Genomic DNA, 17017 nt, shown 5'->3' with positions numbered 1-17017 from the left:
GCCGGACTCGTGAGAAACCCACCGACGACCGTGGCCGAATCTAACAAGGGGGCTACCGATATTGAACTGGCACTACAGCAGTGGTACCACCAGTTTTATCGCAAGAGCTCACTGGTGAGTGCTTTAATCCTACCTGAAAACTACGGCACGTCTCTGCGTGAAGTCATCCGAGAGATTGTGCGCGAGGAGATCCGGCAGCTGGGTATTTCTCCCATGGCACCAGTGGTGGCTTCTGTCGCTGATATCCTTGGGAGGAAGTTCGACAAGCCTTTTTGTCGGCCGACTGGCAGGTGGTGCCATGACGATTAACCTACGCGGAAGCTGTGTTTCGTCCACCTGCCGCTACTTCGATGCTGCTCACACCGTCAACCACTACGACGCAGCCATCACCGCCACCCCCGACGCCCTATTTTCGACAGTCACAGCCACCGCCAGCTATGCCGTATCCCCGCCAGCCGATCGCTGCGCCTCGGTCTTACGGCGAATCTCTTGCCGGCGATCCGCTTCGGAAGTCCAATTTGTGGTGCACCGCTGACCGCCGGCCGCTATGCTTTCATTGCGGCGAAGCAGGAGATGTTTACCGCGCGTGCCACTACCGCGCAGATGGGTATCCGAGGTTTCCCAACTGCAATTGCCCTGTGTTTGATGCTGCACGTACCTGCGACGAAAATTCTACAAACTTTCGGCCGGAAGGTTCAGCGACGCCTCGATCGCGTTTCCCTTCTCCGGCTTGTTACACCTCACCCACCCCTCGCGATTTTTCTGGCGCCTTGAGGGGCAGGTCTCCTAGCCTGCGCCGGGGAAACTAGACGCAGCGACCTCCGAGTGTGAGGGTGGAAACCGTCTAGCTTTCCATGAGCCCTATCACCACCGATCGACGATTCTGAAACTCCGCCGACTTCAACCACACGGCCTCTAACGGACGCTTTCAGCGCCAGTTTGGTCGTACGCATTGACGGCCACCAAGTGGTAGCCCTCGTCGATACTGGCTCGCATTTTCAGATAATTAGTCTAAAGCTAGACAACAGGCTGAGAAAAGTGAAGACGCCGTCGACCAGGCCCAACATCAGAAATTCCGGCGACCAGTTGATTACGCCGATTGGAAAAAGCATAGCCAGAATAGTAACCGCCGGTTTAGCCTTCGTCGCCAGCCTCGTAATTCTCATTGAGTGCTGCAAGAAACTTGTATTGGGGATAGATTTCTTGAGAGAGAACGGTGCAGTGAGTTATGTCCGCGACCTTGTCGTTATATTTTCTACAAGCTCAGACGACGTCGACCCCACGGAACACCCACGACCCCGCTTACGTATGGCCGACGACAGCGTCACGTTTTCGCCGTGAAGATGTTCCCTCGTACCTGTAATCTGCGACAACTTGCACACGGGGACTTTCGTCGCTGAACACATCGACGAACTGGTACTGAGTCAAGGCGTTTGCATCGCCAGGGCCGTAATTGATCTACTCGACGGACATGCTGAACTCCTGCAGACAAATTTTCTCAAGGAACGTCCACACATCACTAAAGGCATGGCTCTGGCTTACTTCGACGAATTTACCCTAATACAAGACTGTCTCTAAGTGTAGCACGCGGCATCCACCGTGGCTATGCCTGCCCCTGTGGTTGATGTCAATCCCACCTTATCGCCCGTCGAACGCAACAGCATTCTTGAGCTCATCGATGAGCTTCTCACCTACGTCACGAATTAGCCAGGCGCCGCTCCCTTTAGGTCCGCTTTCTCTGTATACTGCCGGAACTAGACGGATAATCGTCGTCACAAGTTGTCCTACTCGATACGCCGAAATAGAAGCTATAGAATGAGGAAGAGCAGCCGAAGCAGCGCGATTTTTCATCGATGCCGTCGGCTTAAGGCATGGCGCTCCCGCAGTGGTCCTAACAGACAGACGCACTGCGTTCATGGCCGCGCTGCTGGATACCGTTTTGCGACAAAGTGGTACCACTCAGCGAAAGACCACGGCCCCAAATGAATGGGCTCACAGAGCATTTGAATAAAACTCTGGCAGACATGATGACTATGTACATCGACGTCGACCACAAGAACTGGGACGACATTTTACCGTATCTAACATTTGCGTGTAACAGGGCACACCAAGAGACGATACGCGCGACACCACCTTTCAACCACGATTACGGCCGGGAAGTGACGACAATCCTGGACGCAATGCTGCCACACGAGTGCGGTGACGATGCGACTGGTGCCGAAGAGTTTACGCAACGCGCAAAGGAAACCAGGCAGCTTGCGCGTTTTCGAATCCAAGAACAACAGGACTACAATGCCACACACTGCAATCTTCGGCACAGACCCGTCACGGACAACGTCGGTGACCAGGTGTGGGTCTGGACTCCTGTTCGTCGGTTGGGGCTATGTGAGAAGATCCTCCGAATACACTTCAGGTCGTGCACAGTTGGGCGCCGCATCAGCGATGTGAATTATGAAGCTGTCCCCGGCAGTCATATCTGCCCCAAGCGCCGGCGGAACCGGCCCGACGTTGTGCACGTGCTTCGTATGAAGCCATACATTTCCTAAGGGCCTCAACTTTGTACTATCTGTGCACTGTCTTCGGAGGTCGGTGCATCGGGACGATGAATCTTTTTTTTCAAAGGAGGGGTAAATGCCCCATCCTATATGGTCGCCGCGGGTATATGCCAGGCGATGAAAATGACACTGAAGCAGCACGCGTGCAGGAAAACAGAGACGACAACGACGTTGCGTTGAGTGCTCTAATAAAGTGTTTTTGTACGTCCTCTACACCGGCTGTACCGTGCCCTAGTAGGCCGTGACAATATCTCATGAGGAGTGAAAAAATAGGTGGGGGAGTGAAGCATGCTCAGGCAGTTGTAGAAGAAGACCAGAGAGAGTCCGCAGTGAGGTGGCTGAGGGGAAGAAGAGACTAAAGAAGTAAGAAATTTCGACGTGAGAAGTACTCTGTTTATTTTACGTGGGCTTGTGCAACTCATTGCACATATGTATTGAAGCAAAAATAAACTATGAGAAGACGAGAGAGAAGTACAGCGAGAAAGAAGATTTTTTTTAAAAGGAGGTGCGAAGCTCTGAACAGGAAGAAGACAATACGTTTTGAAAGATGTCAAGACGGAAAACGCGACTTCGGCATTCTGTGGCGATGCGAACGTCTGCTGAAATAGGCAGGAATGGGGAAGGCTCTATATTTCTCGGTAGTCTTCTTTGGAACCCGTAGTAAAACGAAAGCTGTTACATGTGTGGGTGTAATAATTCCATAATTGACTTTCTACAAAAAAAGGACGTTGGTACGATTGTCACGATAGTATTATAATAACTATTGAAACTTGAAAATTTGGTGCACGAAGTCAGGAAACGTTGTTTATATATACTCATGTATGCGCTTATACTCGATTGATATTCTATTTGTATCGCTTATGCCATTCCCCACCTCTGAGGCTGAATCAAGCAATGTAAGACATATGCATGTGAACAGTTTTGGGGAGGGAAGTGAGGTACAGAAATCCCTTTCAAGTCTCCAGACGGAACCGACCACGTGCAAGCCCTCCTTTTTCTACACGCTCATTGTTGCCAGAGAAGCTTAACCTGCTATCAAAACCTCACTGAGTTCGCTTATTTCGGCAGCTGTACGATCGTAGAGATAGGGGAAGGCAATATTATGAGTTTAAGGCGAATATGACGTGATTGTAGGTTTAGAGGAATTTAGAGTGAACTCGATTAATTGGCACGATTAGGAGAATGAGAATAGGTATGACTACAGAGCTCGGCAGTCCTCAATACTGTGTTTTTCCGTGAATATTTTGGTGTCATCGGCGTAACGAAGAAACGAAGACTTGCGCATTGCTCAGAAAGCGCCATTGATAAAAAATTAAGGCGAGAAGCCGATCCAACATGACACATCCTTGCGCTCCACTTAGTGAAGTACAGAAAAAAATAATATTGATCATTTACGCTCACGATGCAGGACCTATCGAAGACATAACTGGGTAGTAAAGTTGCAGTAGCTGCTTCAACTTAGTAATGCGCAAGTTTCTCGATCAGTGGGGGTGATAAATTCCATCAAAAGCTTTGAGGAGGTAGCAACACACAGCATTGACTTGCCCCGTTTGCTTGATTGGCGCGCAGACTTGCGTCCCAAAGCTGACAAGGTTAGGTATTGTTAACTAGCCAGAGAAAAATCCATGCTCATTTGGTGCGAGAACATTTTTACATTGAATAACAATACATTGTGCGTAGCCAATTTAATAGAGAGGAGCAATCAGCTGACAGTTCGCTGCATCTGTTTTGGTGGAAGGTCGATGGATGGCTACATGAGGGTTAATTAATCGACTACTCGAAGCAAACGATAAGTCAATCTGTTAAGTGCAAATCAGTTAATTGGAGGAAATTACTGGAGAATCATAAGCCTGACTATTTGATTCCTTCCATCCAAATTGAATCACGTGAAGCAAAAGAATTGGCACTATCTGTATAAGTAATTTGGGCCCACATTCACAAAACACTTTTGCGGAGAAAAGTTTTCGTAAGGGCAAATTCTAGCCAATCCCGATGTTGAATATATTATTAGCCAAGGCGCCGGCTTGAGCCCGAGAGCACTTACGATCGAAAAGCGTTGCGAATTCAGCCCATGGTTATTCATTCTGTGTCTACCTTTTTTATCCTAGGAAACTTCTCATCTGGCTTATGCGGAAGTGCCGTCGGGCTGTCTCTCTGCGAGAGCTCTCCAAGGTAAGGGAACAACGTGGGGGCGCCATGTTTTCAATTTGCTTCCCTCTGTGCCTTATCAACGATCTTTAGAAGAGTTAACTGCTGGGCTAGTTGGTGATCTTGCATACTGAAAAGATTTTGCGCCAAAAAAACAACACACACAAGAAAGACGACGACACCATGGGCGCTCGCTGTACAGCGATCAACGATCGCTGTGGTATTGTGCGGCTACATGAAATCGCCGCAGCCCAAATTGGTATCATTCATAGCTTCAATGACATTGCACATCTACCTGAGTACGTGTCGTTGCCTTTTAAATAAAGTGTTTGACACTTGAAAAGTGGCTCTAACATGCGTCCACGTTGGGAAGTTCTATATGCACGGCACTGTGACAATCGCTTTCACCGGTCCGGTATGTATTACTAGGTCTTGCAGTTTTTTTGTGTACTCAACCGGGCAATGTCGTCTTCTACATACCAACTTATATTTTGAGGCATCATTTGCCACTTAGCACTTCCACAAAGCTGAACTAGCTCAATGCCAAAAAGAAACAGCAAAGTATAACTTACGTCTTGGCGTTGTCTTCCACAATCGTGGTCCTGGGCTTAGTAGCTTTCGTTCTTTATATTTGCCCGCGTTCTCAAACAAAACAAGCGTATAAACCATGCAAGAAAAACCAGCGAACGTGTTGTGTATGTAAAAAAGAAATGGCCTCTTCAGATGTCTCCCAGCAGAATGTACTTGAATTTCTGATGAAACTAAGCAATAAATAGCTGATTAAGCGGCAATTGACATAATTTCATGTTTGCCTATATGCGTCAGTGGAAACAACATATCCATTAAACGTTATAATCACCGAGTGGGCGAATAAAACATGGAAACTCGAGAACTGTATCTCAATATTGTTCGTTACCTTCAACTTTTTTATAATGTTCAACACTAAGATAAACATAAAAGCACTCGTATATTCTTTGACGCGGCATTTCAAGAGTCGCCTACAAAAACGTCGATAATAAATCACACGCTTAGTTTCGGTAAATAATTACAGTACTTCGAGCCCTAAGTTCAAATATTTTTTAATACACTTGTGCAATTATTGCGGTATCTCAGTTCTCCGAAATAATTTGTAGCTGTTTTTGCAGCAGCTATGCGTGAGTATATTTGTGAATGAGTAAGCACATGATAATATCTTTTCGATTACTATGTTTATAAGCAAAATCAGGCTACGTTCGCACTTTTCTCCGAAAAAGAAAGCTACTTCAAAAGATGCGTCGTGGCTGTCCGTGATTTGCCGAATATCGTGGTGGCACATGTACTTGGCGAGGTTTCTCTGAAGTGGCTTTCATCTACGAATGGAAAGAGTTCCGACAGGGTCAAAATAGCCGCTCGGGGAATGTCGAGTTACAATATCCTTTAACCCTCGACGGACGACTGTTGCATGCACGCAATACACGAATTCTTTTCGTTCTTGCTGACAAGCGTCATTTGTTGGATTAGTGGAAGACGAAGTAGTTCGGCGCGTGACTCGCTTTCTTTTGAGAAGCCCCGTCAGAGGAAACAGACTGATACAGGATCTCTGACTACCGTGGCAACACACAGGTTATGTAAGGCGAATGCGACGTGCAGCTTAGTTCATATGAGGCGAGAGTTTTCTGTAGACGTCTCCAACAAAGCCACAAGTGGCTCAGGGTGAAGCCCACTTCCTGTTTTCTGCTTGATGTTACCGCTCTATTGCTGAGAAAATTGCTGTGTGTGTGTTTGTGTGTGTGTGTGTGTTTGTGTGTGTGTGTGTGTGTGTGTGCGTGCGTGCGTGCGTGTGTGTGTGTGTGTGTGTGTGTGTGTGTGTGTGTGTGTGTGTGTGCGCGCGCGCGCTGTTACGGTGGAAAAGAAGACAAGGTCGTCGATAGTGAAGGCGATGAAGTGGCAACAGCCTCTCGGGATTCTCGGCTGTTGTTTATATATGCCTTGTAAATACATCTTGTAAATAGTTCTGTACCTGTGACATTTGGGTGGACATGCGGGGTACGCGTCTTCGCCGCGGAGCTCCGCAGCGGACGTCTCACCCAGCCTGGGACCAAGCTTCCAGTGGAAGGCACCGCATCTGCAGCTGCAATGCCGACTACGCATACCCAGTACGTTGCTCTACCTCAGCCGCAAGACAGCGGCAACTTCTCTGGCCTCAATGGTGTTGACGTTGAAGAATAGTTGAAGGTGTATGAGCACGTCAGCAAGGTGTGCAGTTGGGATCCGACCATAATGCTGGCAAATGTTGTGTTGCGTTTGCCAGACGGAACACCGTGAACATGGTCTTACATACACGAGGAAGAGCTAACCAGCTGGGACTTGTTCAAAGAAAAGCTGCCCGATGTTTTTGGCAATCCGACTGGTCGACAAAAAGCCGCCAAGCAAGAACTCGCCACCCGTGCCCAAACTACTACCGAGAAATATGTCTCCTACATTAAGGATGTCCTAGCCCTCTGTCATAAAATCGACACGTCCATGCCAGAGGCGGACAAGGTTGGGCACATTATCAAAGGCATCGCGGACGACGCATTCAACCTTCTTGTCTTTAGAAACTTGGCGACTGTCGACGCCTTCATGAAGGAATGCCGCCGCTTCGAACAGGCGAAAAGTTGCCGTATATAGAATCAGTTTACGCGGCTTCTAAATACTGCAGCGACCTCTTCCCGTACCGAACCCACCGACCAATCTCAATCTCCACCACCAAGTGAAAACATGACCCGTATTGTACGCCGCTAACTCCAAGCAGTGTTTCCTGCCTCGCCTCAACAGATGTCGTGGAACAACACCGATGAGACGATATCGCTCATCGAGTCCGTGATTAACCAGGAAATCGTTAATATGGGTCTTCCCTGCGCCTTCCCCTTGAGTCACCCTGACACCCGCCCTGCTCCTGTTGCTCGGTCCTATCACAGTCGACCTCACAGTGTCTGTTATTCCTTCACTACCAGGAATCCATCGGACTGGCGTACATCTGACGACAGCCTCATCTGTTTCTACTGTGGCCGAATCGGTCACGCTTCCCATCTCTGCCGGAGCCGTTGGCCGTCCCCTCCTCCAAACTCCTTACTGAATTCAAGTTCGCCCCGAAGTTCCTCACAAAGTCGCTTTTACGGCGCTTCCGACGCCACTACCTCGACTCGCCACTATGCTCGCTCGCCCTCTCCTCAATGTCGCCAGCCATGTCCGCCCCAGCTTCACCACTCGCCGTCGCCGACCTATCCAGGACCGTCCTAGCAGGAAAACTAGGGAATGTGGCACCTCGAGGTGGTGCTGCAATGTCGGATTCGCCGTAAAATACTCCTTCGACGCTGTTTACGAGAAATAACCTCCTTGACATCAAAGTTGATGGCACACCCGTCACAGCCCTCCTAGATGCCCGAGCACACATATCGATTATAACCAGCCGCCTACGCCACCATTTAAAGAAAATTGTTCCGCCTGCCGTTAGTCCGTTCGTACAAATCGACGATGGCAGCACGGTGACCGTGGTCGGCATGTGTACTGCACGTGTGAGCATTTCAGGCAGCCATACTGTCGTCCTTTTCACTGTGCTTGGCCAATGCCCCCATGACCTCATCCTAGGCCTAGACTTCATCTTCGCCCATTCAGCGCTCATCGATTGTTCCCCAAGTGTTGTGCGTCTTGACCTGCCTCTACTGGACGTTCCTCCAACACCACAGGAAATTCACCTAAGACCGACTGATTTTCTTCGCGTTCACCACAGATCTTGACATACATCGAGATGTCGCCTCCTGCACCAGTTCCCGATGGTGATTGCATCTCCGCTCCCATAACTGTCATTGTTCTCACCCACAGCGTTGCAGTCGTGCCTACAATACTGAGGGTCACAGACAATCGCACGTACATCCCTGTGGTGAATTTCGGGCTCGATAAGCAAATTCTGCCTAAAGCTATCACCCTGGCTACCATCACTGCTTTAGAAATTAGTTGCGTTGAGACTTTTGCCGTCGACGCTTCCTGTGAGCCTTTCCGGTCTGCCTAATTCACTGACAACGACATGAGGAAAGTGATCGTCCCGAATCTCACTCCTGCGGAGACGGAACAGCTGTGCAGCCTATTACTTTCCCACAAGGATATATTCGACCTGAACAACCGTTCCTTAGGCCAGACGTCACTTGTCAGACATCGTATACATACAGGCGATAATCCGCCCATCCATCGGATACCCTACAGAGTTTCAGCTTCCGAGCGTCACGTCATCAAAACGCAAGTAGACAAGGTGCTAGCGAAAGACATCATAGAGCCATCTTCAACTCTCTGGGCGTCCCCTGTCATGCTGGTCAAAAAGAAGGACGGCTCATGGAGATTCTCCGTCGACTACCACCACCTCAACCGCATCACGAAGAAAGACGTCTAACCACTACCTCGTATCCATGACGCCCTCGATTGCCCATACGGTGCGCCGTATTTTTCGCCCATCGACCTACGATCTGGGTATTGGCAAATCGGTGTCGATGATCTAGATTCTTAAAACACTGCATTTAAAACGTCTGTTGGTCTTTACCACTTCAAAGTTATGCCTTTGGGCTATGCAACGCTCCGGCTACCGTTGAGCGTATGATGAACTCATTACTATACGGATTCAAGTGGTCGACTTTTCTATGCTACCTAGAAGATGTTATTGTGTCTCACCCTCATTCAGCACACACATTGAGTGCCTTTCAGCTGTACTTGCCATTTTTCGCAAGGCCGGTCTACAGCTCAACTCAAAGAAATATAACTTAGGCCATGTTGAGAAAACCGTCCTTGGACTTCTCGTCAATGCAACTGGCCTACAACCGGACCCAGAGAAAATTCGCTCCGTGAAAGAGTTCCCTGTTCCACGGTCCGCAAAAGATGTCAGAAGTTTCGTGAGCCCTTGCTCTTACTTCCACCGCTTTGTTAAAAAGTTTGCCGCCATAGCACGCCCTCTGACAGATCTGAAGAAAATAGTGCCGTTTTCATGGGGATTCTCTCAGTCCACCGCCTTTTCTCGTCTTACCACCATTCTCACCCCCCCTCCCCACCAATTCTCGGACACTTCGCTACTTCAGCCCCTACAGAGGTTCGCACCGATGCCAGTGGCCACGGAATCGGTGCCGTCTGGGCACAAGTTCAACACGGCCATGAACGTGTAATCGCGTACGTCGTTTGTCACCTGCGGTGCCGAACTGCTCTATTACCGAGCGAGAATGTTTGGCCGTTGTGTGGGCAGTGGGGAAATTTGACCCCTATTTATACGGCAGGGCTTTTTCTATTGCAACGGACCACCACGACCTCTGCTGGATTTCATCCTTAAAAGATCCCACAGGGAGGTTTCGACGATGGGCTTTGCGGCTACCAGAGTATTCATATTCGGTGGTGTATAGGTCTGGCCGCCTACACAAAGACGCCGACTATTTGTTCCGTTACTCTGTACACACGCGCGCCAACGCCGACATGGACGCTTCCGCAAGTGTTCTTTCCATTTACCAGCTTTTCGGCATGGTCATTGAGCAACGCCATGACACTACTTTGAGGACCCTCATTGACCGAATGGAATATGCTCCTACTGATCCATCGTTATGGTGGTTCGTTCTCAACGACGGGATATTTTACCGACGCAGTTTTCATCCTGATGGTCCTCCTCTTCTCCTTGTCGTTCCTCAACACCTCCACTAAACCGTGCTTCAGGAGCTCCATGACGCCCCAACTGCCGTACACCTTGGCTTTGCTCGCACTTACGACCGCGTGCGCAGCCGCTTCTACTGGCCCGGCTTCGCACGCTCCGTACGGGGCTATGTAGCTGCTTGCAAGCCCTGTCAACATCACAAAAAGCCAGCAACGCTTCCTACCGGGTACTGTAAGCTGGTCGACATTTCACCTGAGCCGTTCTTTCGCCTGGGTTTGGTTCCCCTTGGCCCTTTCTCCGAGTCAAGCTCCTGCAACAGACGAATCACTGTCGCTACTCATTACGCGACGCGCTATGGCATCACTCGGGCATTTCCCACGAGCTGCGCAACCAACGTCACAGATATCCTACTCCGGGATATCATTTTAGTACATGGCGCGCCGCGACAGCTCCTTCTTGACCGCGGCCGCACTTTCCTGTCCCAAGTCGTCGCCAATATCCTACGCTCATGTTCTACCAAGCACAATCTGTGCACCTCCTATCATCCCCTGACCAACGGCGTTACTGAACGACCTAATCATACTATTCCTGACATGCTACCGAAATACGCTTCACCCGACCACAAGGACTGGAATGTGGTGCTGCCCTACGTCACGTTCACCTATAATTCATCACGCCACGATACTGCTGGGCATTCCCCCTTTTACTTACTCTTCGGTCGTGACCCTCTATTACCATTGAACGCTTCACTCCCCTTGAGACAGGATTCGAGGACCATGTATGCCCGTGACGCCATCGCCCACGCTGACCATGAGCACAAGCTTGCCCGTACTCGTTTTTTGGCATCGCAGGAATCTCAACAACAGGCTTACAAACGCCGCCATCGTGACGCACATTTTTCACCAAGCTCTCTCGAGCTGCTTTGGTCCCCCTGCCACCGAGTGGGGCTCTCCGAGAAACTCCTGCCGTGCTACAAAGGTCCTTACCGTGTTCTACGTCAAATGACCAATCTCACTTACGAGATAATCACTGAGACCTCCGTCATGCTACCCGGTTCCACATCACCTGATATCATGCACGTCTCTCGGTTTAAGCCGCACTATGCCCCTTACCGACGGCCCCGTCTGAAGCAGCAGGACGGTGCTTTTTCTGCCGGGGGTCCTGTTACGATGGAAAAGAGGACAAGGTCGTCGATGGTGAAGACGACGAAGCGGCAAGAGCCTCTCGGTATTCTCGGCTGTTGGTTATATATGCCTTGTAAATACACCTTCGAAATGGTGTCATACCCGCGACAATATATATATATATATATATATATATATATATATATATATATATATATATATATATATATATATATATATATATGTACTAGGAAAAAACCAGATCTGGGTCCTGGTAAATACGCACGGTGCAGTAGACGCGCGTATGAAGCGGTTTATTGACGTCTCGGCCGAGGTACGGCCTTCATCAGACTTCTGATGAAGGGATGAAGGCCGGACCCCGGCCAAACGTCAATGAACCGCTTCCTACGCGCGCCTACTTCACTGTATATATATATATATATATATATATATATATATATATATATATATATATACAGTTAATTTGTCAGAAAGAGATGTTAAGGGGGCGTGGGTGGAACCCCTCAGTCCAAGGTCCCACTGGCCTGTTCACCTGCCTGACCTGGCGAATTCATTACTTTTGTCCAGCCAAGTCGAAACGGGTGAGTTCTGCCTTCCACTGCTCCATTGTGCCATTCCTATTTGGTCAATGAGGGCGCTTAGTACAGTCCCGGGTTACATGTATTACGGTGGGTATGCCGGCGCACGAAGCGCAGTTGGCCCTATAGCGAGTAGGATACATGGCGTTTAGCAATTTTCGATCGGGGAATACTCCAGTCTGCATTTTGCTCGGCCTCTTCCCCACTAACTTGTGAGTGAGGTGGCGGGTATTTTCTGCAGACTCCGCGCTGATGAGAAACGATGCCTTTGGCACTTAAATTGATGGGATTTTGAGACGAATGGTTGGGGTTAGAAGAGGCTTCCGTCGCTCGGTTGGTAGACCCTCGGTCAAACGCGTCAGCCTGTTTGTTCTCTCCTACCCCCGTTTTCCCGGGCACCAGAGTAGGTGGTGATGGTGGTTGAAAGATTTGGGAAATTCTGGCGAAGCTAGCCAGCAGTGACGTGCCCCTTCAGAAACATGTGGCATGTCTCCCGGGAGTCGGTGGCCACAACGGAGTCCCTTTAAAAAAATTAAATTATGGAGTTTTACGTGCCAAAACCACTTTCTAATTATGAGGCACGGCGTAGTGGAGGACTCCGGAAATTTCGACCACCTGGGGTTCTTTAACGTGCACCTAAATCTAAGTACACGAGTGTTTTCGCATTTCGCCCCCATCGAAATGCGGCCGCCGTGGCCGGGATTCGATCCCGCGAGCTCGTGCTCAGCAGCCTAACACCATAGCCACTCAGCAACCGCGGCGGGTAGGAGTCCCTTTGCGAACGCTCTGCGTGAGTGAGGGCCATCGCCATTGCTAGCATTTCGGCCGAGGTTGGGTATCCCGCCGTGGCCGACGCGGTTATTTGCTGCTGGCACATCGCGTTCACGACTGCCAGGGCCTACCTTTCTGGTAGCGCTGCCCGGTCGCCTCTGCATACGCAGTTGCATCCGTGTAGTACGTATAGTACCTAGGGCTTTTTAATACATTGATTCAACATGTTGTGCGCTTGCTTTAGCCCTTTCCTTGTTGTACTCGGGATATGCATGTTCTTGGGAATTGGAGCTACTGCAATTTTGGATCTCTTCGAAGGTGGGGGAGGAAAGGCCAGTTCGATGAGATAAATGGGCTATGCTGAAATATTGAGTAGAGCCAGTATTGCCCTGCCAGTTTTTGTGAAGCAGAGGCGTTCCCTCTGTCGCCTCAGAGTGGCCTGCCTGAGTTCCTCGAAAGAATTATGGACTCCGAAAGCTATCAAGCGCTCCGTGGATGTACATTTAGGCAGGCCCAGAGCAGCCTTGATAGCGGTTCGAATTACGCAGTTGGCCTACCTTTCCTCTTCCCTCTTCAGCATTTGATAAGGTAAACCATACGTGACTCGACTAATTACTAAGGCCTGTGCGAGTCTCAGAGTATTGTGTTCTCGCATACCCACCTTTCGATAGGTCACTCGACGTATCGTTTGGGCAATGTTGTGGGTTGTGGATGTGAGGGATTTGAGCGTCTGTGCTTTTCTCCCGTCACTCTGAAGCCACTGGCATCGTGGGTACCTCTCGGACCGTGTGGCTCTCAACACAATGTTAATCGACCCCCTAAATTTATAGCCTTTCGCGGGTATCCGGATGGCGCCGGATTTTTCGGCCGCACACTTCAGCCGGCTCCCTTGGGAAAATTTTTCTACCGGTAACACTTCGCTTCGGAGCGTACATACTTTATCCCCTAGCGAACCTTTGATAGCCCACTGCGTGATGTCTCCGCAGAGCGTGTAACCTAGGTCGGGTATCCGACCCAGATCACGTGCGAGGTGAGACATCGTCACGTTGAATAGCGGAGGCGATATTATCGGTCCTTGGGGTGTTCCTTTTCTAAGCATATTAAATGTCTCCGATGTGATTTTGCCAACAAAGATACGTGCCTCGTGGTTGAAAAAAAATGCCCTAATGCAGCAATAGGCACGCTCGCCACAATCCGCGAGTTCGAATTCCTCAATTATTGTGGGGTGAGAGATACTGTCGAAGGCTCCTTTGAGGTTTAGTGCTAGGACTAGTCTCTCGTCGCCGTACGGTATATTAGTTAGGATTTCATCTCTACGTAGGAAAAAGCCATCTTTACACGATAAAGCCGTGCGAAATCCTATCATGAAATCCGGAAACCAGTTCCGCTCTTCCAGGTATCGCTGTAGTCTGCTATTGACCAAACTCTCATACAGCTTCCCCAGGCAGGACGTGACCGATACCGGCCGGAGTGTATCGATAGAGGGATTATTTTTTGTGGTTTCGGGTCGGGAATATTTTAGTGAATTTCCATTCCTGGTGCAAGTCACCCTTGATTCAGTACTCGCTGTCGAAAATTTTTGTTATTTTTCTCTAGGGCCGCCGAATCCATGTTTCAACTCACTGAATTTGTGATCGAGTATGAACCCAGTGCCGGGTTCTTAACTGCGGCTTGTGACGCCTCGTACACTTCCGCGTGCATTATTTCCCCGTCTAATTTAGGGTTGGCTTCTCCCGCGCATGGCCTCGTCATGTAGGGCTTTCCCGTCGCGGGTGAGGGACCTGCGTACTTGTTCTGAAGGGCGCCGAGTAATTCTTGGTCTGTACCCTCGAATTTGTCTGCTGTAATTTGAAGCTTCTTGTTATTCTCAGTACGTGTACTCGTCGGGTCTAGCGTGCTCCGTAGTATTAGCCACGTACTGGTCATTCCCAAAGTCCCTGATTGGGTCACGCATAACGTTGCCCACTCGTTTTTAGCTAGCTCGCTGGCATGGCCTTGGGCTTGCTCTGCCAAGAGAGCAATACGTTATCTCAGGTGTTTGTTTACAGGTTGTGTTTTCCACCTCTGGGACAGTTTTCGCCGCTCTTCTCAAAAGCTTACCAGCTGAGAGTCTATCACCGGTGCCTTTGCTGTACGCTCAACGGCTTTGGTGGTGTCCGCGTGCACTTGCTGAAGAAATTGAGTCTATTCCCGCACGTTGGTCGGGGTAGTATCCGACTCCCCCAGCGCCCATTGGAGTTCTCTATAACGAAGCCAGTCGGCTAACTTCGTGGTCGCTGTTGTTCGAAGGATGTTGGGAGTGGAAAGCGCGATTCTGACGATGTCGTAGCCGCTTCCCTGGTTTTCATCGAGGGCAAGCCACTGTGCGTCTCTGATATCAATTGTAAATGCGTGGTCGGGAGCCGTGTCTCTGTTGATGATGATGTTGATTGCCCGTAAGCACAAGGCCGTGGCGGTGCGCTCGAGTAGGAACCCTTTGGGCGATGTTTTCGCGTATCATAATAGTATGTGAGATGCGTGAATATCACGTGCTATCACCGCCTTATCCCTGCTACCAATTGAATTTTTGCTGCCGGAGAATTTGGGGTAGGTCGTCCCTTTTACTTTTGGGTGGGCTGTACACGTTTGTGATTATTGTGTGTGCCTTACTTAGTTTCGTTGGCATCACACTAATAACTGTGGAATTATTATTTCCCTCTATTTCTGGAAGTGTTAATAATTGAGCGTTTATCGACTATCTCACAAGCATGGCGAGCATAGAATTTTTGGGATCGCTAAGGGTGTAGTATCGCTGCATTTTGGCTGGCTTGGCTCCGACCACCAGCAGCCATATCACGTCAGGAGCCATTTCAGAGTTTTTGGTAAACGGTTGGGGAGCTGCCGCTTTCCTGCAGACGGAGCGGCAGTTCCATTGCCACTACTCCAATTGGTCTGAATTTTGTACTCGTCATCATCATCATCATCATCAGCCTGGTTACGCCCACTGCAGGGCAAAGGCCTCTCCCATATTTCTCCAACAACTCGTAGTACTCGTATTTTTGTACTCGTAGTGGCTTCTTAGTGTGATTGGCCAGGCAGCCCACTCTTATTTAATGCCCGTAGCGTTTCCGTGTCCGAGCCGTCGGACTCTGTTAAGCAGTTGCCTATTTTAGATTTTGCCGAACCAGTTCCCCGCGCGGGTTTCTCGCGCTGGGACTACTCGTTTCTCCTTCGGCTGCGCATCGGCTGCTACAACACGGCCGCCAGAATGCACAGACTGCACGAAAAAGGCAGCCCCGCATACTTGGATTGCGGCGAGGAGGAGACGCTTGAGCACCTTCTGCTCCGCTGCCCGGCCTTCGATGTTGAGCGCACTGCGCTATTTGCATCATACCATCGTGTGGGACTGCCCTGTGACTCGGAGGGAGCACTTCTCTTTCCGGCAGCCCACCCTTCCCTTGTCAAGAAAGTGCTTCCTGCCCTACTTGACTTTTGCTGTGACACGCAACTGAGAGCGCGGCTGTAAGCCCCGCATTGCTTCTTCGCCCTTCTTGTTATTTTTTTCCGCCTTCTTTTTCTTCTCTCCCTGATCTTTTTCTCCCCACTCCCCTTTCCTTGTGCAATGCTGTTGAGGTGTCCTCCTCTGCGAGACAGTTACGGCACTGCACTTCTCTCTTCCTCTCCTTCAAAAGTCACTACACACACACACACACTACACACACGAACCAGCTCTTATGGAAATCGCGCATTGTTTGGCCTGAACTACCTTCGTGACTGTTTTCTGTTGTTCCGCCACCTATGCATTATGTACTTCCATGTCATTGGTGCATAGTTGTTGAAATTCCATTAGCTTTTGATTAACTAAGGCCATCATTTCATGCATGGATATTTTCATGTTTTCCCGTTGTCATTGTTTGCATTGCTGCCTTTACTTGAGTGTTATTTGAAATTGGTGTTGTCAGAGATGGCGTGGAGTTCGAGGTTGTATCTGCCACGGCCGTAGTTTTGGCTATTCCTTTAGATTGACGTGGCGTTTGCAGCTGTTGAATTTTCGTATTTAGTCGCGCCTCTAAATGCGAAATTTGTTTCTCTTGACTTTCGTTTGCGTCTTTCTGCTAAGGGCTGTTCTCTTAGTCGCGCGTTTTCCTTTCCAATTTCTTTGATGCGTTTATCGATTTCGCCGCTATGCTGTTTTAGAGCAGT

At 49.5% G+C, this 17017-nt stretch overlaps 1 protein-coding gene across 2 annotated transcripts in view; it reads left to right on the top strand.

Annotated features, from left to right (window-relative positions):
- LOC135897914 (rifampicin phosphotransferase-like) overlaps nt 1-17017 on the top strand; it is a 219183-nt gene that overhangs the window by 159356 nt on the left and 42810 nt on the right. For both annotated transcript variants that reach the window (XM_065426606.2, XM_065426605.2), the window contains one exon: nt 4664-4727. In XM_065426606.2, the coding sequence (XP_065282678.2) occupies nt 4664-4727 (64 nt within the window). The remainder of the gene's footprint in view (nt 1-4663; nt 4728-17017) is intronic.

Source organism: Dermacentor albipictus, chromosome 2, assembly GCF_038994185.2.
Source record: "Dermacentor albipictus isolate Rhodes 1998 colony chromosome 2, USDA_Dalb.pri_finalv2, whole genome shotgun sequence".
Classification (NCBI taxonomy): Eukaryota; Metazoa; Arthropoda; class Arachnida; order Ixodida; family Ixodidae; genus Dermacentor; species Dermacentor albipictus.
Note: the sequence above shows the minus strand (reverse complement) of the source record. Positions and strands in the feature narration are given on the sequence as shown.